Source organism: Ischnura elegans, chromosome 9, assembly GCF_921293095.1.
Source record: "Ischnura elegans chromosome 9, ioIscEleg1.1, whole genome shotgun sequence".
Classification (NCBI taxonomy): Eukaryota; Metazoa; Arthropoda; class Insecta; order Odonata; family Coenagrionidae; genus Ischnura; species Ischnura elegans.
Window position 1 is genome coordinate 78920820 of NC_060254.1, and position 24995 is coordinate 78945814.

Consider the following 24995-nt stretch of genomic DNA (forward strand, 5'->3'; position numbering starts at 1 on the left):
ATCTAGATGAGATACGGTGGAGACAAAAGGTATGCATGGGGCGAGTGCTGAGCGGGGAGGGGATGTTGGGAAAACTAAGGGGAGGAAGGAAGAGAATAGGATTTTTAGATAGAATGAAGGGGAGAAGGCCTTATTGAGAATTGAAGACGGAAGTACGTGGAGGGAGGGGAGACTCCCTGAATCTTCTTAACACCTTGAGTGCGGTATGACGTGATATCACGTCATGATGCGCTATCCCCTGGTGCTGATGACGTGATATCACGTCATGCGTACCCCGAGGGTTCCGACCCCCTGTAAAACCTCGGTTCAGTTTTTTTATGACCTTTTGCGCCCCTAAGTTGCTCAGCAAGGATCTACACTCTGTTCATTTTATCTCTGCGGGTGAGCTGGTGTGGCCAAAGCAAGTGGAATTGAGGGGAGGGAAAGTCTCTCGACGTGTCGCTTTGCCTTTGCCAATCAACAAACAGTAGGCGTGGCCTCATTGCGTTGCTCTCAGACCACCGCTGTAATTGTGTATATCCAGGAAAACTCATAATGGAATACCACAAAGTAAAGCAAGAGTTAGTGAATAATGTAGAAAATATTCAATATTCTAGAGTATCGAGTGACCAGGCCTAGAGAGTGGATTGTATTTTATTTCAATCTTACCTCGGTGTGTTCTGATAGTGTTTCATTCCATTTTCATGTCTTCGGAGAACGTTTCATCCCGTCGAAATCGACGAATCAAGTTTTTATCGTGCATAGCAATAGGCCGTTCACATAAAAGTGGGTTGGTAATTAAGCCTATTCAGGATGTTACATAAATATACACAGGAATATTTCTAAGAAGTGCCTTGAAATTTACCGCCAGTACCACTGCCGCCGTATACGCTACATTTCTTAATCCGGTGCGACCAAATCTTGCTTCATCCAGTATCCGCTTTCACAGTAATTGGATAGCTAAACCTATAGCCCTCCAATATGTGTCAAGGAAGAGATAGATACCTTCAAATTTCGGGAGACGAAACATTTATTACGGAAAATGTTTTTCATTTTTAGGGAATGAAGAATTAATATCTTGCTTCAAAGTTAAAGTTTTGAGCGTGATTTCAAAATAAAGTTCCAAAAGAAACCTTGTAAGTGCTGAGATTATTGAAAAGGAACCATTGGAACGTGAAAAGTTTACAGATTTCCCGAAGAGGCACAAAAAGATCGCCACGAGTTTAACTCCAAAGATATCGTGACTAATCTTCTTAAGTACAGCAATACATTAAATGAACTGAGGGTCAATGACCATTCCTATGGCTTCTCAGAGATCGTTGAGTAATCTCTTCCGCTTCCATCTCAAAACTCTTGCCGCTCCAGCTCCAAATCTCTTTCAGAACTCCTGGCGCCTTGAGATTCGGTTCAAAACTCCTAGCGGGCTTACATAGCAACCACACCCCCACATAAAGTTGTCTCCATGACAACTGTAAGGAGACGTCAAGGATGAAAAGTCAGCGTCCAATACTTGGACATCAGTGTCTTTAGAGTGGTAATTACATGACTATAGACTATGGAGTTTTGTGGCATATTCAGATAATGTATTCACTAGTCTTGAAGAAATTATGCTTGTTCGTGGTGAGACACAGATCAATACAAATGGTACAAAATGATACAGAAAAGCCTGTAACAAAAAATTCTCCTCCTTCAATTCTGCGTAGTTAAAAAATATATATATTTATGTTTTAAACACATAATATGATGGTTTCAACGAAAAAAAATGTTTCTGTTTTTATTATAAAGTATACGAACGAAGCGCCAACTACGGTACCAACAACAGTAAGTCGGTAATGAATTCAAGAAAAGTAAGTTTCTCGTCTGCTGCATTTTCTTCTCATCAATACCGTTTCCATCTTGAATATATACAGAAAAAAAGCTGCTCCCAATTTTGTAGAATGCGGGAATCATAGAACTGGGGTATTGAAGAGTTTCGTGTTGGCGTTGTAATCCGTATCTATACGCCTACACTAATGTGTGAATGGATATGTCCTCTTTTAAAGCATTATGTAATTTAAATCGTGATGAAAAAGAGAAAATTAATTTTATAAAGTTTCATTTGGTAAAATTGAATGAAGAAACTCATGGCGAAATTAGTTTTTTTCCGCTTTCCTTTTAGTCATTTTACGTAAACTCGAGTTCAAGTACTTTCCGCGAGTAGGACAATATTTATTTTAAAAATTCTTCATTCAGATACTCCATTAGTATCCCTCTACTTACTAAATGAATATAATAGTTAAGATAGGCGCAATGTATTACTGCCTGCTTCGAGTTTTCCACCAATCAATTTCTTTTCTGACGCATTACCAAATTAAGCTGCCGTAAATAAGTTGTCGTCTTGAAATTTGGAGGGAATATTGAAACAAATTGTTGACCTTTACCTCTCACATAAATAAATCACTTAGCAAATTCTTAAGATGTAAGTTTATAATATTTGAGATGCATGAAAATGTCGAACAATACTTATAAAATACATTCTGAAAATTTCCAGATTAATGCTTAAGCTTTTGACAAGCAGTAAGTCAAAGAAAAGATACGATCCGCTTTTTCTCCAAAAAAGAAGTATTTAAGAAGTCACAACAGCGCTCTAGTTGCGTAAATACAGTATGAATGAATGATTAAAAAAATCTCAAAACTAAGCAATTTTTATCACACTTATTACAAAAAGTATAAATAAAAAAATATAGGTGTGCAGAATTATTTTCGTGCAAACTATAATTATAACCGAGGAATGGATCAGATTATTAGACATTGAGAAGCTGGTCCGATACCGAAACTAAACAGGCTTCCGTCCGGGTTAGATCTTACATCTCCATTTAACTCGAAATAAATTGTAAAATTTATTCTAGTCAATACTTCTAATGAGGTCTGCTTTGTTTATTCTCAACTTACTACAGTATTACGGAATTAGGGAATCTGTCATACTATTTTGTTGATTTCACTGAAAAGTCGAGTCAGCTCCATACCGCTTTAAGTATTTGGTCGTGATGGCCGAACGTTTAAGCGTACCACCTGAACATTTTTCTCCAAGATGGATTGACGAAAACTCGAGAACTGTTTACGCCAGTTATTCGCCGGGAGAAAGTAAAATACAATGATTAAGTATATTGATGAAGCGAACTCGGATTGACATGCACGTGAAAGACCTTTTAGTCCGGAAAATTGAATTCCAAACACAACTCCCCTCCATTAATTTCACAAACTATCCAATTTAACTGCTCTCCTCCCCCTCCATATCACCTGCATAAAAAATAGGGAGAGCAGAATGAAAATACCAATCCAACTTTACCATCTGGAACGTATAGGAGAATAGATTTCGAATGGTGATAGGTGTATTTTCAATCTTGGGTACCCAAAAAAATTCTTAAAAAAATGGTGGAGACTCGTAAAGGGCTGTCTTTTTTTTCATACTTTGTGACGATGAAAGGTTTTTCACGCCTCGTAGCCCAAAGCTTTTTTCGCCATTTCCCGTAGATATGGAAATTAAATGTTAAGAGGAGGAAATTAAGAGCAGGGGCATTAATCGCGAAAGAATTCAGAGAGGGAATCGTTATGCTAGCGGGAGCGGACTCGTGATATTTAGGCAAAGGTTTTCGCTCTTTCAGTAATCTGAAAACGGTAAAAAAAGAACACTTTCTAGTTTTTTTGTGGAAAAGCTTATCTCTAAAATAAGGGGAAAAGAAGGATTTCATTTTCAACGCCACAGTATTTTTATACTATTTTAACAGAAACACACTTAATATTTCCCGATAAGCGCCACGAAATCGTATCAGGACGATTGTAGACAAAGTATTGACGAGAATGCTGTAATTTTGAAAAGTAATATTAATTAATTTCATCCTGTAGTTTTGGTCACACGAAAATGAAATTACTTTTGTACATCCATCCTTTTTTGCATTTGTATGCTTTGTAAGCGAACGAACGTATTGTAACAATATTGGTCAAGACAGGTAACACCTAGCAATAGTAATTCAAATTAAAATCAAGGGGAGATCTGAAATAGCGAAAAAATTACAAATGTTCGCACCATTTTTCAACCTTTGATTTGCTAGTGGGAGCGGACGCGTGATATTCAAGCAAAGGTTTTCGCTCTTTCCGTAATCTGAAAATGAATTTGAATTTTCCCTGATCTCCCTGATTTTCCCTGATCTCACAGGAATTTCCACGCACCAACACTCCAAATATTCAACCATAATTTTCCTCCTCTTATACTTCCTATACCTCTTGGAATTTTCCCTGGTACCTTTATCCTGATATAAAGAGAAAGCTCAATTATTGACGGCCTGGGTATTGGCATGTGGAGTATGGAGTTCGAACGTGTGTGGGAGGAAGGTATTGTTGCATTGATGAAGTAAGACTGTCAAAGTGGGGATAAATGTGACATATTAATGATACCATTCTTGAACCACATCGCAAACCACCCACCAATTGTAGAATCTATTTTAAATTGCTACGTATCAAGTCTTTATGCAATATCGTATTTTATGCAATTTTTGTCACTCGAGTGACAAAACTGTCTTCCTCGATGTGGGTTTTTCACAACTAATGGCTATTACAAGTAGAGTTAACACTGTTTCAAGTGTTTGAGGAGCAACAGACGCTCCTTTTGAGTGTATTGAAATAAATACTGGCAATTTTCCACGATTACAAAATTATATTACGATATAGGCTCCAATCTTACTAAATCATCTTCACCTAGTAACATTGAAACCTTTTTCGTGATAAATGTTTGTAATTGCGAAAATTGGAAGTATTTATTTCAACATGGAAAAATTCCACCCAATCACGCTTGAATCCTCGGTTTTTATGCAATTTTTGAGATTTACACTTCATAGTTACCTCTATTTAAGTCACTATGGACGAGGATTAGGGCGCAATTTCAAAGCTCATTGTTCTTCATATCACCAAATCCTCGTACCCTATCGCGGTGACATAATCGAGACGAAACGCAAAGATAGTATGCTAGAGTTCCCTGCTTGACTGAAAGGCGAGAATGGCCAGTGTCCAAATCATTAAAAGTGCCGGCAGCCATCACACCCGCCAAGCGGAGCCGAGATTAAGAGGATTTTTGCCTTTTTTTTTATTCCTGGCAATGGATTTCCACTCGCTCTCCGATCCGAAGCATGACGAGCAGGAGAGAGGCCACAATGTAGAGTGAAATCCTCTCCCAGCGTGAATCTTGACGATAACTCACCGGGAGGATCCCTGACTGCGAGGAAAAAAACAGAAATCCTCCCAACCTATGATTTTTTTATTGAGCTAAAAACGTGATTCAAGCGGCTGCAACGTATTTGAAAAAGTAAAAATATGAGATCGAAAAACCATAAGGCCGTGTACAGAGAGATCGCAACGCCTCGTATGTACCTGTGATTTATTTTGCTTCCCAATTTCGATTTTATAAATTATATTAAAAGTATTGAAATACTTTTCCTTTCCTTATTATAATCAATAATAACATAAAATCATCATAAGCTTACCGTCAATATAAAAGCGTTTAATTCCGTCGACCATACACGTGACTACCATTAAAAAAAATTGAATAGAATGAATTTAAAATGGGATTTCTTAAATTAAACTTAGAAAACTTTTGAATGGAATAAAAATAATATGATTGGGATGCATAGATATTGTGCTTTTATTATTTATGCATTAAAATGCGTTTTCCATGTACCTTTAGGGAATATTACCATAAAATATACTGTGCATATTTGCACCTAATTTAGATTTTAATGATATCTTTTGAAGGGAAACCTACCAAATCCGGTTCGAATCCCAGCGGTGGTAGATATTTTTCAGAGACTTTTTCAACCCTTCCGACTCTACCTATAGCGTAAATGACACCAACAGTCGGTCGCCTTACCCAAATGCCATAGATACCAAACCTACTTTTTCGTGGAAATCATTGGCTTAAAAATGCGATATTAACAGTGAACCGCCTTCATTATTTCAGTTTTTTTTTTTTAACTTTTAATTGCCAATCTTCAGTCTTTAACTCAGATGATCCACATAATTAATATCTTATACTTCAATTCATTATCATCATTAGTTAACAATATTAATATTGCTTTGATGCAGCTCTTCATCCCTCTCTCCTATCAGCTAGCCTTTTCATAGCTACGTATTTATTTTCTTTTACATCTTTGTAACCTGTCCTAAGTAACTCATTCGGGGCCGTCCATTGCCCTTCCTCCTGCCCTGCTAAGATTGTTTTCATCAGGCCATCATACCCAGGGATGCCGACTTACAAAAAATATTGAGGGGGGCCAAATCGGGGATCTTGCCCCGGGAAATTTTTTAAGTGGTAAGTTTTAAGTTTTTTAGAATTTTAGAAAAGTCATATGATCAAAATTAGAACCCTGATAACTCGAATCTCGATATCTGGACACTTCGGGGAAAATCGACAAGGATAACACCGTTTTTCTTCACACCCATAAAGAATTTTTTAGGGGGCTCGGACCCCTTCAGGCCCCATGAAGTCGGCGCCACTGATCATAGCTCATAATGAAGCCAACTTCTGCTTCAATTTATTTCATTTTTCACGTTTACTTTTTTAAATAAATCAATATTTTTCGAATCGAATGGCCACATCTGTCGTTGAACTCCCTTCGTTAATCTTGAAGGGAATGTTTGCCTATATATTTTACGGAGAGACTGGAAGCCTGTTCTCAAAATAGATTCTATCATCTACGGTCTTCAGTACTTGATCGGAAAACATACTCCCAAAGGTCCTTTGAACAAGGAGGCTGCTCAGGTTTTGCAAAACAATCGCCGCTTGTTTGAGCATAATAATCAAAAAGCTTTGAGATGAGGTTTTGTTGGCTCTCCATAGTTTGATCGGTGCCTAAATTGGATGATGATAAATTAGTGTCAGTAGCAGGAGTATCAAGAGAAGGTTCAATGACTTGGACTCCAGTTCCAGGCTGATAAGTGAAGGCTTAAAAAGGGAACGTTTGGAAGAGTGACTAGAATTTTTGTGATATGAGACAATATTTCAATGAGATGTACGTTTAGATGATATCAATAATATCCCTTCCTCCATTAATAAAGCTTTCACTTCCAACGTTGAGTCCAGTGACTTTCATTTTTTTTTACTTTTTATATTATTTCTGGCAATGGATGCCGACTCTCTCCCCCAAACCATGAATCACACGAGTGGGGTCGAATCCTCCACTCTGCCGTGAATCTTGACGATAACTCACCACGATACCTGCCAGTGAAGAAAAAATAAAACTACAAACCTTTCTATCCAAACCCTTCCTTTTTTTCCAAACACGTGATTCCAAAAATAAAAGAGAAAGAGGAGGTTTACCATCTCTATGCTCCTATCTCTCTCTTTTCCACCCTGGAACATTCTCCAGTGTGGGAGAGTCGTGGGGATCGTTTGGCCGCGGCGACACGACCCATTAACTGCGGAAGCGTTTTCAATAGGGTATTCGGGGAGAATGGAGGGTGAGTTCGATGGGATGGGTTGGAAGGATTTTAAAGGGGAATAAAATGAATTGAGAGGGTGAAAAAAGAAAGACCGAAAGGTGGCGTGAGAGACGAAAAATAATTTCAAGCGAAGGAAAAAAAAACAAAGTTGGAGACAGAGAGCAGACTAAAATATTTTTCATCACACGAATATGATAATAATCAAGCTAAGAAATGTTGTTCACGGGCTTTTTCATTATCACGGCCCTCTCCAAGATTTAATTATTATTAACACGTACGGGTTAATGTTAAATGTATGAACGCGAGAATGAACACGAAATTGCATCGTGCTTTTGCCACCCAACTTGTGCGAATGCATGCACAGAAAATAGAACATGATCTAATGTCGTTCATGCATTCGTACACGTTCCGTTCCGATTCAGCAAAATCATTCACGCAAGCGTACATTAAATTGTACGTGTTAATGTGGCGTGTAACCAGGACTTAAGATAGACATAGTATAATGGGGTCATACATAAAACTAGCTCTCAACACGCCTTAGAAACCAAAAGTCAAGGCAAATAGAATATTTTTCCTTAAAGAAATTAGTGGAAACTTAATTATGTCGTGGACTAAAAGACTTGAAGAATAGAATAAAGTTTAGCAGACTAAAAATATATCCTAAACGGAACCTCAATCTATCTTAAGATGTAGATGGGATGCGCTTCATCCGGTAATCATACTCTATCCCCGTGAAATTTCCGTGAGTAATAAGGATCCCAGGATGCATTCTGGCCCGAGTATGATTGAATAGCATGTTTCGCGGCTCGGTTTATTGAACTGGCGATGCTTTTATAGCGATTTCATAAATGCTTTGTTGTTTGTCATCTTGTCCGAGTCAAATCTTTCAACTTAATTTTAACACACTTTCCGATTAGCTATCAAGCTGAAATTTTCAGGATAACTCAGAACCAGATTAAAATGCAATATTCTTACACTTTAGTTATGACATTACCTGTATCTCGATTGTTAATTAGGATTTAAAATTAAGTATGGAGATTTGTTTTTAAAAAATGTACACCAAAATTCGATGGCGGTGCTGCGATCATTCAATGGAACGAGAATGATAGAAGGTCATGACTACGAATTTGTTCACATCAAATTTCATTACTTGCATTCTTTTCAGTTCGCGATAAAAACTTTTTTGTAAACATTTATTTGTTTACCTTGGTGTTGTCGTGTTGCAATCATTGCCATTCAAATAAAATCTATTGGCTCAAATACCAGTTCAGGAGAATTAGGTAGGTATATCTCATACTACCACGTGTACCTCATGAGTTTCAAGGAAAGCGTATGCATATTATTACATGAACACTCAATTGCCAAACGAAACATTACAAAAATAGCATCAGCGTCGAAGATATTGCAACTTGGCGATTCTCACATAAGGGGATGAATTCAACTCTATCTGGTCCTCATTTGTCATCAATTGTTACCTTGATTATGTTGCTCTGTAGTAAACCCATTGTTTCACCATGTATGGAAATAGCTAAGCTGCAATTTCTTCAGATAATTCTTCTAAAAAGAAGGATTTGTGCGCCCCCCCTGTTATTTATTGCAAAAATACCTTGAAGCATTAGCAGTTGGTATGAGCTCTTTCTAAACATCATCGTTATCATTATGCGCTTCCCAAGGCCTTGCAACATATTCGGGGGTTGCATCCTGTTATTTTTATTCACAAGAATAATTAGTGCACTATACCAAAAATAATAACACACTAAAAATAAGAAAGTTAGAACTATTACAGTTCAATGAAAATTTACGTACTGCAATATACCTCCTCGAGTTAATGAGAAACATTTAGCGCGACCTGTAATCTTCTTTACGTATACCTACATTTTTGAATGAGATTATATGGACCAACGATTTTAATTTTGAAATAGGTTTTATTATGAATTTTTTTCACGGTAGTATTTGTTCAATTTGTTTAGAGCGTGGTTGGTATTATGAAAGCAATCTTACGAAAAAATATTTTTGTTTTTTTTAAGGAGTCATTCTCAAGATAAAATTCCAAAACCTCTAAATTCTTTTGAAATGAAATAATAATTACCTTCCTATTCATTTACCAGAAGGCGCAGAAGGTGGAAAACTTTCTACTCATCAAAAATCAACCGAAAAAAAATATTGTCCATTACGTATATACATGTAATTCTCCAATTGACAAGAGAAGTTATTTCTTATAATTAATAAGAAAAATTAACATCACCAAAGTTTATCATCATCATTATGGCATTCTTGAGAAATAGTTTTGCGACATGTTATGGAATTTTTCATTTAGATTTTTCGTATGGCTTAACATCAATCAAAGGAAAAAAAAATATTTTTTTCTTCTGCGAGAAGCATATGGGCTACTAGAATTGCAATTTCAAAGAATTTCATTTTTTTCTTGACCTCAATTATTTTATGTTGATAAACATCACGAAGTATTGGTCTAACGTAGACCAATACTGCAAGATGTCAATCAACATATATTTTTAACAGTCAAAACGAATTATTACCTCATTGGCTTAACTAAATTAACTCCCAAGTTGTAGAGAGAAGTCATGCCACCTCATTAACGAGATTTTTAAAGACATTAAAAACCACCAAAATGTTATTTTTTGTATAGACGCCGGCGATAATGGCAATATCCTCGAGGGAGATTCGGCGACCGATTATCGAACTTGACCTCAATTATTTAATGTTGATTAACATCACGAAGTATTGGTCTAACTTAGACTAATACTCCAAGATGTTAATCAACTTATATTTTTAACGGTCAAAACGAATTAGTAACTCATTGCCTTAACTAAATTAACTCCCAAGTTGTAGAGAGAAGTCATTCCACCTCATTAACCCATTATAACCCGATGTTGCTTCTAAGCAACATCAAAAAATTTTAAACTTTCAGCTCTATTTATGAGATATCTAAACTAAAGATTATTTTGTAGTGTAAATTTTAATGACGAAATGATTAGCTTCCAGGATAATTGTCATTGAGCGTAAAATTTTCAAGTTTTCAGAGTGAAAATCTTGAAATTTGATTTCTCTCAAAAACAGCTCTATTAGAAAGGGTTAACAAGATTTTTAGAGACATTAAAAACCACCAAAATGTTATTTTTTGTATATAGGCGCCGGCGATAACGGCAATATCCTCGAAAGAGATTTCGGCGACCGATTATCGAAGTTTTCGGATTGAAATGGTAATCACTCTCCATTACCACCCCAACAGCACATCTCATATCTCGACCGTTTCAATCCCATCCCTCTTTCGCCCTCTGATAAATTAGTTAATCAATCAGCCGGCAAATCTCCCTCCGTAATCGTATCCCCTGTGACCCATCAGACGACCGGTCCCACCGTCGAATGAGGTAGCCTTGCCCCTCCCTATCTCCTCTCAAGACTTCCTCCCCATCCTTAGCCCTCATTTTGAGAGATTTCCCCAGACTTAAACCCCTTCTCCCTCTTCCACGGATACATTTTCATTCCTTCGATTCCTCTAATCCCAAAAACCCTTTTGCTATCTGGGAAATTCCCTCCCCCCCCCCCCCCAGAATCCCTTCTCCAGCTCCGAAGGAACACTTTTTCTCCTCCCTTCCCATTCCGTCGTGCCTATCTTCTCCTTCTAATCTCGTTTCCCTTCCGAATAGTTGGCCATTACCATCCCCCACGAGTGGTCTCACGGCACGGAAAAAGTGCCCGTTACAATCTTTGTCGAGGGGGTTGGAAGTGGATGGAAGGAAATGTTGCAGCTACTTTGTAATCCTCCCTCTCTCTTGCCAGATTGAAGAATATTGTGATTGTTTCCATGATATTGAATGATTCGTCTAACAATTTGCCTGTGTCCAACAACGTGGACAGAGGATCTATGCCAAATGGCATAAGCCACTGTCTCCGCGATTCCTGGCACAGAAATAATGGTATTTTAACTTTCTTCTTCAATGTACCGAGAGTTCAAAAACATTTTCATCTCCTCATAAGTGGGCATAACATTACCCCTGAACTTCACGAAACTAGTAGAGAGCTACTTACTGGAATGCTTGGTGTTCAGGTTCTGCTCTATCTCAGCCTAGACTTGACAAGACTAGCCTAGATCTTGTTGAAAATAGCTCCACAGGTACGTTATTCGTGATTATGATTGATGTTAATTTAAAATGATTTACCTTATTATTACTTTTTGTGGGATTATTTACTACCATATGATGGCTTATTTGCTAAAAAATAAAATTCAATCAAAGTAAATATTATTTTATCTGCGATTTCGCCCCAAAAATGGAATTTTAGAAACGTAGACAAAAATTAGTTGTGTTGTGCAGGTGGTCTATACTCTAATTTTGTTGTTAATTCATAGACATTGTTTGAACCATAGATTTTGTCAAAAAAACTTCAAATTTCATTTTTATAAACTATAAACATGTATCCACCCTTTCGTATCATCCATTATCCCATATTTTCTTTAAAATTTGTCTTCATAACCGTTTGATTTTTAAATCAGCCTGATTTTTCGCAAAATTTTCAATTTTAGAGCTAGGGCGGCGGTGGTTTATATCATCCGATCTGAAAAAAAATTGTGTGCGAGATCCTTATATAATTTCGCAACTTTCTCGCACAGGGCAAATTTGATCAGGAAAAAAAAACTTGTTTTGGTCCACCCTAGTGTTCAGGCACCAGCCAACGTTAACTTGTGCGAGAAGAAAAATGGGCGCGTGCAGCGAGAGTTTGATTCGATGATGCTGAGGTATATGGTTCATGAAAATCTCTCATAGGTCGTGGGAAACGCAAATTCTCTTACCAATCCATTTCGTCCAAAAATCTCTCTCATTCAATTGTTTCCATCGGACCTGGAATTGCCGCGGCTCTTAGACGATGTTCTGCGAGTCCTGAAAGATCTCTAAGGTCAGGGGCGCTGCTAGGAATTGAGGCCGGGGGGGCGACTAATATCGGGGTGTGTGGGGGTGTGGAATACCAACCAGGATAAGCGATAGGTGCGAGATTAATAACTTGCTTTAATTAAAAAAAAAATTTAAGATAGATGGTTCGAAATGGTGAGTTTAACGGCTTTTTGACGGATATTTTATTAATCCTTACACTATTCTATTTGTAATATCAATCAAATTAAGTAAAATGGATTAAACTTAAAAATTTCTCTGAGCTCTGGCGGGGGGTTTTATCCCCCAAAACCCCCCCTCGCTGCGCCACTGTCTAAGGTTATCAATAGCTCAAACAATCTAACCCTATCGCAATGCCTACTCGTCTCTAGCGGTTCTAGCTGGTCTGTAAATTCGATACGATCGCTTAGACCACAGATATTTGTGTTACTAAATGTTAAATTATTTGCATAGTTCCTTATCTGGCGGTTTAATTATTTCTATGATTTAAGTAAGTAATGGATGATTCATGCCTAGTGTGGATTATGATGTGTGTCTAAAAGGGTGTTCGACTCGGAGAGCTTGTGTTTGGAAACCTAAAACTTCTTAAGACTTTGTCGCCTGTGCCGCGGGGTAATTTTTTTTACCTTTTCTTCACGCGTCTCAGAACTCGCATCGTCGAGCATGCAAGGCATTATGAACCATTTCCTAACCAATTGGTGAGGTTTTTGCTATCTAATAGATCTATTTTTAAACAATCTTTTCAAATCTTTTCAAATACTTATTATAGCGCCTAAAATAAACGACTCCTCACCGCTGCGCTGTTTTAATGGCCCAATAACATTTATTTTAACAGAATTACCCCAAGTAGTCGTGATATGAATGTTAAAAAACCCTTCACTTATACTTCTACTCAATTATCTCCCCAATGTTTCTGTAATATCGTTGTGCATCCAAGGTAATTCTTCATTTGGCTTTTCTACCTCGCGTTTACGTGAATTACCTCGACCACCCCCAGTTTCAATTTTCACATGCTATCGACGGAAATGTCTCCAATACGGTAGATGGATTTTTTTATCTGAAATATGTCTTAATTATTGCGGAATGAATCTTTAAGGCCAACTTTTGGAAGTTTCGAGTATTACCCAATGGTAATGAAGGCTAAAGGGAGCAGTAAATCCCTCTCGAGTGTAGATTCAAAGTTATTTCCGATGAGAATAGGAAGCATTAATATTTCCATGCGATTGGCTACAGTGTATAAATTAGCATCATTTTCGTTCAAAATAAACAGAGATGCGTCAATAGATACGGGATGTCAAGGAAAGGTAATGGAGAAGTTGAAATCATTGAATGCATTAAAAAAAACAGCTCCAGTGCGAATACAATCCTGAACGAGGCGGAAGTTGAGAATAAAATCAAATTGGAGAAACTTAATGAGAGAGAATATACGAAGTGCAAGTAAAAAGAAAAACATTCCCACGAAATCCGACGGTGATGTTGTTTTCCAAAGCTGTCTTAAGAGCTTCATTTAGGAGAAGTGAAATGTTTGAATGCTCGTCGTTAATCTCAATATTGGCGAATGAACCTTGGATCTAAACGAGTTGGGGACTTAGGCAGGGAAGCTCGCTAAGCGGGATCTTGAACATTAAGACACGCGATGTGCTCTCAACTGATATAGGGGCCTTGAGGGAATTACTAAATATACGTTTGTATACATTGTTTCAACTTCATCTCTTAGACAAGTCTGAATCTCGCTCGTTTAACGTGATGAGGTCTGCAAGAGACTACCTTGCCGTTGAATTATCATTTAAATTCATTACCCTTATATCTCCTTTCCGGAGTGTTATGGCCTTTCTTGTCTGTAAAGTAATCTCGCTAGCACTTGAGGCACGCTCTGATTCGCTGCCATCGCACACATTTGTACATCTCTCGTAAGTCTCGGACAATGCATAAAATTAATTCAAATATAGGAGATTTTGGTTCTTTGGATCACCGGATATATAGGAGATGTTTCTTATTTAAAACAATTCTCCAAGAGCAGGACCCAATTGCGGGATTACGTCGAGTTTTCTCCAGTTAATTTACACAAATAGGTATTTAATCTAGCGTCATATCCGTTGGTATTTTCCCAACACTTAAGTATACAGCGGATTCTCTCTCTCCGTGAAAATCATTCCAAAGAATATCTCCTCGACCACCGTCTCTCTTACCTCTTATTAAGGTATAAAAACGCGTTCCTATGCGAGGCGGCTGAGACATATATGTTCCATTTTGAATCTACTCTCAGAAATTTGGGATAAATAAATATTTTTTATCGTTTTTTTTCGCGATTATAGTTTTCCAAATTCTCAAATCTTCTTTTTCAAATTCCAATGCCCATGCATGAATTTTTACAGAGTGCTTCGGATACATAGGGGAGCTGCGTAGTTGGGGCCAACCCCTATGAAAAAATTGTATAGACCTGTTTCAAAATTTTATGCAATTTATACAATTGCCATGGCAATGTATAAGATTGTATAACATTTTGAAACAGGTTCATACAATTTTTTCATAGGGGTTGGCCCAATTGCCATGGCAATTGCCATGGCAATGTATAAGATTGTATAACATTTTGAAACAGGTTTATACAAGTTTTTCATAGGGGAAGTGTGCTTATCCCGATGCAACTCACTATACTGTGCGTGCCAAAATTACATATATACATGGAATGTATAGTATGTGTAATTTCCGTTGACCTGGATCCGAAATTATTGGCCATGTAGGTGGCTTACATGAGCTATAGTTGAATTTTTTTATGAAGAGTACGTTAAAATCATATATTATTTCCCATTGCTGATAATATCTGAAGGAATGATCACGTGGTTTAATATATATTAGCTGATTACTATTTCAACAAAGTATTTTGCCCTAAAATAACTTCTTTATTGATTATACCATTAAAAATATTGATGACGAAGGGAAATTTTTGAAAGCTATACGTGAGCGTGGTATCCAAGTGAGTACAGCGTTTGGTTGATGATTGAGAGGTCCCTAGTTCAATTCAAATCCTGGGTGAATAATAATATTTATTCCACACAATTGTTATTAATACGTATGTATTTAGGAGCATAGGTTGTAATTAGACTCCATTTTGGGGTTACCGATTCGTGTCACATTTGGAATGTTTTGGATGTGTCGCTACATATTTGAACAAAAGTGTATCAATGCTGTTACAAGAGAAATCCACGTTTTGAACAAACTAATTTAAACTTTCACATAAATAATACATATGCATGTATAATAAATGAAATTACATAACAAGGACATTTGATATTGCACTTATCTACTTCATCCCATGCATTTTTTTATTAAACTCGATGTATACTATAATTAAAGGTAAACAACCAATGTCTTACCCTTCAACAATGCCTGCATTCATTCTTTTCGTAAATTAAATTAAATTTAAATAATGCACAATTATTATTTTTCCTTATCTTGACCTCGTTTAATTCATGTTAGAATAGTTCTTGGAGTGTAGGTCAATGTATGTTATGTAAAAAAATTTTAGCCAACATTTCTGTTTATTTTAAACTATCACTTTGCACATATTTATTGATATAATATAATATCAATAATCAATATAAATAAATCAATAAAAATATATATAAAGCATGTATCAATAATGTTAATATAATATCAATAAATACAAAGTTAAGCCCTGATGATAGTTTAAAATAACAGAAACGTTGGCTAATAATTTTTTGCGTAACATACATTGACCTACACTCCAACAACTATTTTAACATAATGCACAATATAAAATTATGCAATGAATCCTGGTGAAGTCTCTGGATATCCCCAAACAAGATCCTCGAAGTACGAGGTGTCCCTGGGAAATGAACAGGGCCCCCTACCCTGAATGTATGAAATTCGAAGGTCTTCGGCTTAGTTCGGAGTGAACTCTACCCTTACTGAGTAAAACCTAACTTCGGGTTGAATCAATGAGTGGGCGCTTTTTGTGAAACCTGTACACAGTTTATTAAATTCCTATTTTTTTGCTTCTCTTTGCAGCCATTTCTGTGTCGGGCCACACGCTGAACGTCACGAGGATCCATCGGACGCATATGGGATCTTACCAGTGCATAGCTAACAACGGAGTGCCACCGCAAGCCAACCAGACCTTCCACGTCGAAGTGCACTGTGAGTAACCCGCTACTCTCTTGCAGTACCTGCATGTGTTCACTCCATTCTCTTGCTTCCTTAAAATTACGCCTCTGTCTTTCATCGCTACGAACGCGCTGGATCTACGAGGGATGTTTTTAAAGTAAGCACCGTTTTGACATAAAAAAAACAACATGTACATTTTTTTCAAAAATAATTTATTCACTTGAAAGGCCATACTTTACTCTACTTTTCTACATAATTCCCATTACTATTGAGGCATTTATCGTATCTTGGGACCAGCTTTTGTATGCCATCGTCAAAGAAGCTTGCCGCCTGATTAGACAATCACTGCTTCACGGTCGTTTTCACTTCGTCATCATCGGAATGGCGCTGACCCGCCAGATGCTTCTTCAAGTGCATAAACAATTGGTAGTCGCTCGGCGCTAGATCGGGACTGTATGGAGGGTGGTTTAATTGTTCCCAGCCAAAAGAAGTGATAAGGTCTTGTGTTCGATTTGCTGTGTGTGGACGGGCATTATCGTGGAGCAAAACGACACCTGCACTCAGCATGCCACGCCTTTTGTTTTGAATAGCGCGGCGCAGTTTTTGTAAAGTCGCACAGTACGCTGTTGCATTGATTGTGTCGCCGCAAGTCAAAAAATCGACCAGCAACACACCCATAATGGCGGGACAGCGCCATTCCGATGATGACGAAGTGAAAACGACCGTGAAGCAGTGGTTGTCTAATCAGGCGGCAAGCTTCTTTGACGATGGCATGCAAAAGCTGGTCCCAAGATACGAAAAATACCTCAATAATAATGGGAATTATGTAGAAAAGTAGACTAAAGTATGGCCTTTCAAACGAATAAATTATTTTTGAAAAAAATTTACTTGTTGTTTTTTTTATGCCAAAACGGTGCATGCTTTAAAAACACGCCTCGTGTGTCTGGAAATAATCTTATATTTTTCTTAGTTCTTGACCTTTTTTTCATACATTTAAGTTTAATTACGAACTCTGAAGGTTTAGGTGAATTTATAAAAGCATATTTTCCGACGTTTCGGACATTTATTTTCCGATTATTAAAACCACTTGTCTGTTTCCACACAATTTTATTTACACCGACCTCGGTTTCGGCAACTTGTGCCATTATCAAGGTTTTTTTAATGATCTGAATATCAAAGATTTCCACCGTATCATGCCGGACACTGTATCTTTCATTTATTTTCAATTTTCAAGGCTAATTTTATCAAAAAATGAGAGGTAAAATAAATATAATAGTGCTCAAGTATTAAAAATAAATGTACAGTGAAGAAAATATCCCATTGCACATTTAAAACATTAGTTTTTCGACTCCTTAACTGCAATATGAATTAAAACATATGAGGTTTTTTGAATTTTCATTATAAAAGAATATAAATGGTTGCAGAAAAGTTTCTCGGGTTTTCCACCGGTTGATATCGTCCATGTCTCCCGACGTTTCGATCCGCGACTTGCTGATCATCCTCAGGGGATCTTCCGAATGCCGTTCTTAGCAGTTTTGCCTTCTCCTTGCGTAGGTCCGAAAGTTTACGGACGCTGCGATGTGTCTCCTCCCCGTAGAGGTGAGTTATGTAAGATCTCAGGTTTTCCCGGCGTATCAGTTGCAGAAAAGTTTCTCGGGTTTTCCACCGGTTGATATCGTCCATGTCTCCCGACGTTCCCGACGTCCCGAGATCATACACAATATAAATGGTACTTTCCACACTTCAATTCAAAACTCAACAACCGTCCATGGTTTTGACACATTATTCATGTGTCCATGTGGAATTTTATACTGAATCGCCTTTGTTAAATTTAAGCATTCCCATTATGTCAAAACCCAGAATTTCATTCACGCCCCACTTGTAACGTTTGTTTTCTGTTATTGGCCTTCGTTCATTTGTTCACCCAAACTGCTCCCCCTCTTACTCCCCTCACACTAATTCCATATGCCCCCTACCTTGGCTTTGTGTATAAATAATTAGAAAGTGCTTGTTGGATCACCTAGAAAAATGGCATAATATACCATATGACACCATGTTCGGTTGTTGAATTTTGAATTGAAGTGTAGAAATTACCATATCTGTGGCTACGTTCTAACAACACGTATCTCAAAAACAGCAAATTTTCAGGAGAGAAAGAAAATTATTAATTTATTGTACTTCTAGACGGAAATTAAAGACCAAAAGTTCATAAAACTGAAATATAAGAATTTATTTGCAAACGAAGAGTTGTTTTTTTCCTTGTATTTTATTTCTTTAATGTTATTACACTTTGTTTAAGATACCCGTCTCAAACCGGCTGAATTTGAGATACGTGTTGTTAGAACTTAGCCATCGATATGTATTCTTTTATCATGGATATAGCGGACTTTTACAAAATCAAGACTTGAACGATTTTATACGTAATACTTAAACGTTTCCTTCGTGAGAAATAATTTTAGAGGCCTGCGATTACTTCGGCTGAGCCTTTTAACCGTGCAAATGAAAGATATTTCCAGGTTTCGCGGAATCATATACCACTGTTCTAAAAGTTGCAACGGGCTCGCTCATCTTGGGAGGCTGGCACATTTCTCAAATCAAGAGGAATGAGAAATCAGCATAAGCTAGGACATTAAGGAGTAAGCCGTGGATAAAGAGTTTATGACATCTGAAGGATGTTTCTGGTAATAACGCCATCCCGTTCCTTAGCAACTCGCCTTATTTTCCTCCACCAACCGTTTGATATGCCATGAAGTTCATTGTGCTTTGATAGATTTTTTATTGAGCTTTGATTCGATTCGATAAAATCTCCAACTTCAATCCTCAGATAACCAACCAGCTAAAGGGGCTGTTTCCCAGCTTACCGCACCTCTTCATGCAAATGACTCGGCAATAAAAAAAACTTGGCATTACCTATAAAGGGATTGGAGTGATGCGCACTTCGCGCCGTCTTTTTTAGCTGCCCGACTCCATCCGCGATCGTATTATGCCTCACGGACCGTGAAAACGAATGGTACTACGCGCACAGATCCTCTTCTGTTTCTAACATTCCGTCCTGGAACGTAAAAACGAAGCGGTGAGCATCTGGCGAGCCCCAGTGGGCCGTTAAAGGAAACACTGACGTGCTCGCATTAAAGGAAAATAATAGTGATGATAATAAAATGAAATCCCATCCAACCGTCTCCGACATTGCGCACACGCAATCTCTGTTATTTTTTTCTCGACGAGTCCATTTTATCGCATGGGAATGGAGTGGGACATACCGTTTCCATGAGAGCGTTATCGGGGGATTTGAATGGAAATTTGGAGCTCCGTGAAAAGTTAGAAGATGTGGAAGGATCTAAGAGAGGTTTTGAAGACCCAATTTGGTGCGCTAGGCATCTCCTTAGGAATTGGATAAATGGGAGAGAATGTTTATTCGCATACTGAGAGGAATGCGTGCTTTTATGGACGTCATTTGCAGGGATCAGCGCTTAAATTGGCTTAAGGAGACTCCACCTCGACTTAACGTTTCAAAACAAATGCCTTGTGACTCCCCTTTAATTATTCTTGTTTTCTTTATCCAGTTTTCTTTTTATAGCCATGTATCAAATCTAATCCCTTTTATTCCTAGATATTATTTTCTAACTACTCTATGGTACTTCTTTGCAACCCTCGGTAATGAATTCAATGATCAAGACATCATTTTTTTCTAATTTTTATCTACTCATTTTGGTTCTAATGGAAGAACCTCCATTAAAAAATTTTATATGCAAGGAGTCTTTATTTTCCTTCATCGAGATTTGGAGGCTAACATCGGAATATTGTGTAGACCTTTTTGCAATGTTTTCGTATATTGAGGGTCACCCTGTAAATTTATGAACCTAGTTAGTTCGTGATTATTTATTTAAATTATTTTCAACATATAGTCACTCATTTCGTTCCATTGTGGAACCCTCTTACCCTTGAAAAGTCAACGCTCTCCTCTTGTTACTTTCATCCTTCAAAAGGAGCTTAATACAGTAGAATCCCGCTGAACCGGAATAAAGGGAGCAAGGTCGTTCCGGATTATCATTTTTTAGGATAATAAATGGTTTAATGTTTAATGTTTACTCAAAGAAATCCATCAATGAAATCAAGAAGAAAGCTTCGGGTGTCAATATTCACGGAGAAAATTACTATGCTGCGATTTGAAGACGACATAGCAGTCATAGCCGAGACAGAGAAGGATTTGAAGAATACTTTGACAAACATGGAAAGTACAATGGCCAGATATCAGCTGAAAATCAACAATAAGAAGGCTAAGATATTAGTTTGCAGCAAAAGAGAGGAGGATATGACAATGATAGGAAAGCATAAGCTTGAAGAGGTGAAAGAGTTTTTTTATCTGGGATGCGGAATTACCAACAATGGACGAAGCAAGAAAGAAATACTCAGTAGAATAGCGCAGGCAAAGAGGGCTTTCTACATAAAGAAGAATCTTCTTACAGCTGAGAATACAAGCATAGAAATAAGAAAACAATTATTCAGATGCTACATATGGAGTATGTTTCTCTATGGAAGCGAGGCTTGGACGTTGACAGCAGCAGAAAAAATCAAGAGTGGAAGCATTCGGAATATGGTGCTACCGAAGAATGATGAGATAAAATGGAATGGCCGTGTAGGTAACGAGGAAGTGTTAAGAAGAGTGGTAGAAAAGAGATGCCTCCTAAAAAATAGGGACTATAAAAAAGCATTACGCAGAAGACGGGACAACTTAGTTGGCCACATTTCGAGGAACGATGGTCTGGTGAAGACAATGGTTGAAGGACAAGTGGAGAGGAAAAAGGGCAAGGGACAGCCCCGAATGAGTTACATAGGACAGGTTATTAAGGATGTAAAGGAGAAGAAATAGGTAGCTATGAAAAGGTTAGCGGATAGGAGAGAGAAATGGAGAGCTGCGTCAAACCAGTCCTAGGATTGTTGACAAATGATGATCAATAAATGGTTTGTAATATTTAAGGTAAGATTTTAACAAATATACATTCATATTTGGTTTTTTAAGAGTAAAATTAATAACACATCCACGTACATAAATTTTAACATTTATTTATTGAAATTAAATACAACCTTGAGCCGAGCGTTAATTGAACTGGTGGAACTCTAGACTGTAACAAAGGAACACTGAGGCACTCAGTTACCACAAGTAGGGACAGGATTGAAATGCAGCATTCAAAAACGCGAGCTCATTTTCCTGCGGCTACTTTCATGAATTTTATTTTTAAATTACACGTGAATGGCTGAATGAGAAAGTTGGAAGAAATGAAGGGTTACGAACGTCTGAAACATCAGCGATTTCAAGAAGCACTGATGGGTACGATATCTAGCGGAGGGTATATGGAACTAAGGGAGCGTTATTACCGCTTGTTTAGAGAGAGAACAAAAAAAAATAGTGTTGCTATGTGCTCCCGCCAAGCCATGGAGGTGTTTTGTTTTTTACTGACTCCCTGTTGCGAAAGTGATTTCTGGAAGTTCATAGGCGTGTTTATTACCAAAAATGACTGCTGCAGACATTGTTTTTCGTCGTGGCCAGTCTTTCCTTTTCATCAACGAAATGCTTCGCGATATTACGTTGGACAATACGGACACATTTAGCCAGAGTATAGCCTCCTGTCAGAATGAATGCGATTTTTTATCATTACAATATAGTCAATACTCTAAGGGGACTCAACCATCCCCCGTGGTACCCCATCCCCTTATGCAAAATGCAAAACTGGGGGTTGAGCTTCTGCGGCCTCAAAACTCAAAATGTACATGTTACCACCAGGCAAATGGCCTACTTGTAACAACATAATAATAATTATTATTATAACTGTAAAAAGGAAAATGCTCACATGGCCGTATGCTTAATTCTCCCACGTCTCGTCCACCTTGCAAGTCAAGATTGTCACTGTGTTGGTGTGCGGGAAGGGGAGAGATTCACCGCAGGGACCAAACACCGGCCGCTCAACCGGAAAGCCCAAAACACACAAACATTCACTAACAATAAACGAACAAAACTAGATCCTTTGTGGCGGCTGTAGGGACCTCCACTAAGGATTCTCGCTCCACAAAAAACCTGGAATCTTGACAGGATAGGCCTGCTAAGGATAACCACTGATTTGCGGAAACACATGCACTCAATAAGCAGAAGCACATGCATGCCATCTGTTGGGAGAAGACCAAGGTCCTTTATCGCATAGAAAAATTTTGGGAAAGACTTGCAAGGGAGGCCATTGAAATTCGTCTCAACACCACCATGAACCGTGACACTGGCTACACTCTGAGCGCCTCATGGAATCCAGTGCTGCGGAGCATTCGTGAGGAACGAGGAAAAAGGCGGGAAGCTCTCGACTAATCACATAACACCTGCCCCGGTTGATACCGCCGTCATCCACATATAAGGAGGACGATTTTCAAGACTCGGCATGCCCTGAAGACGATGGACAACTCGCCCATCGAAACGTCGGCCGAGATGCAGTTGGGGAACCTGATGCGGTGGAAATCCCGAGTAACCTTCCACAATTCTATACGCCGGGAAAGCCTACGATCATTCTTCAGTAACACACACATTCACTCACCCACAGATGGCTTCAATCTTCCGGGAGAAAAAATAGCTCCAACGAGAGCGTGGTCAAGGATCAGCAAGGGGACGAGGAACCACACGTATATACTATATTTCCCCTTGTTCTTTAAATATAATTATTTTCAATGAAAGTACATTTAGAAAGTACAACAATAGTCCTCGAAACGGTCCTACAAATACGGGTTCTCTCTTTCTTCGTGAAAATTATTACATACATATTGCCGCCACCTCGTCGAATGCATTTTTCTCTTTCCTGATTCTCGGGTGCCTCCACTTCCAATTAAATTTGCCCGCTGGTGGCCGCGCAATTCCTCATGACCGTAACTCAATTAAGTTCACTCTTTCTCCGTCGCCTGCGACGTCTCGGCGAAAAATCACACAGACTGTGAGCAAACCCCCTCGAGTGGAGACGCGGGCTGCGCTAAATAAATATTAGCGGAAGAAAATGAGATTAGATGAGCTGTGGCGAGGGGGAGAGAGAGACCCTTTCACTGAGCGCAGGGCTAGTGCTATCACGCCCTCAACACGTTCAACTGTTTTCTCGCCGCAGCCGCCGCCATTTTCCTCCGCCCCTCCCTTTATCTCCATCTATCTCCCTCTTACAACGCCCTCGTCGTCAATTTCCTCGTCTCTTCGCCCAACCGCAATGCCTTCCGGCGACGGTTTATCCAAAGGCTGTTCTCTCCGCAACATCTTACACACACTTTCCGGAGCCAATCTTTCCTCCATCCACTCCAACAATTGAACAAACACACGCGTTCTCTCACCCGCTGTTGCCACATCTCTCAACGCACACAGGCCGTGTATCGCAAGGCGCGTGACGCCTTTTCTCCTCGTTCCTCATCCTCAGTCCTTCCTGTTCTCTTTTTAATTCCTTCCACCGCTTCCTCTAAGAGGCCGGCTCACGAACAACCGTATTTATTTTATTTTCTTCCGAGTTATTCGCTTAAAACTTATATTACCAACTTGAGATTTTCATAGTTTTATAAAGAAGTAGTAAAAGAAAAATATCACATAGTACATGCCACACTGATAATCGACACATAGTTTCGATAATAGTAATTATATGTTGTATGGAAGATAGAATTAATAGCATAGTATTCGAGAGATAAAGCGCCAATGGCGGCGCTGAAGGCGCTGACGTAATTTTCCAAAATGGCCGACCCATCGAGGTTCGTATTATGATGATAAAATTTGTGAAATATGATGAATGGTCGAGCCACTGCTTAAGATGAAGTATAAAATGTCAAGGAAGATTTTTCTTTGTTTTGACGCGCTATTTTGATACCTAGGTGGCAACAGAAAATAGCAGTAAAGATTTAGGAAGTAATCAGTTATGGCTAAAATATCAGCATTTGCTCACGGCGATTGCTCTAAGGGATCCTGATGGCCATTCATGTGTAACTCCAATAAAAACACTATTTTTAGCAGAGTGTAAAAGATAAAGTGTAATACGTTGGTTACCTTGAACTCCTTAAACCCATCAACACCGTCACAGTAAATGATGAATTGTAGCAATGAATGGAAACTAAAAGGCATCATGAACGAATATATGAATGCATAAAATGCATGATTTAAGACGTTATGATAGCTTAGTGCCTACAAAATGACAAGAGATATCAGGAAAGGCCGAACCATGCCTATGATTTGTCATCCTGGTGTCTCAACTTCCCCGCATGTTATTCTTGGATCTCTACTTCCGAATTCTGTTGGCGTCACGTTTGACTGGATTATCGAAAAGTACACACAATTAATTATTAGCATGGGAGGTTAAAAGTGAATATTCATTTCCTATTTCTTGTTTCCAAAAAGCATAGTTTTGCGACGATAGTTAGAGAGCGTTGGTTAGAACTTATCACGATTTGACTGAGGCTCAATTTGGTATGTGAGAAAATATGGATGTGTGATTGGCTATCTCCATGACTTTCAACAGT

General features: G+C 38.3%; 1 protein-coding gene across 1 annotated transcript in view; it reads left to right on the plus strand.

Moving 5' to 3' along the window:
* The window catches only part of LOC124164884, an 889966-nt gene that overhangs the window by 820776 nt on the left and 44195 nt on the right, over nt 1-24995 (plus strand). Inside the window, exon 7 of the mRNA XM_046542109.1 lies at nt 16386-16514. Coding sequence (XP_046398065.1) covers nt 16386-16514 — 129 coding nt within the window. The remainder of the gene's footprint in view (nt 1-16385; nt 16515-24995) is intronic.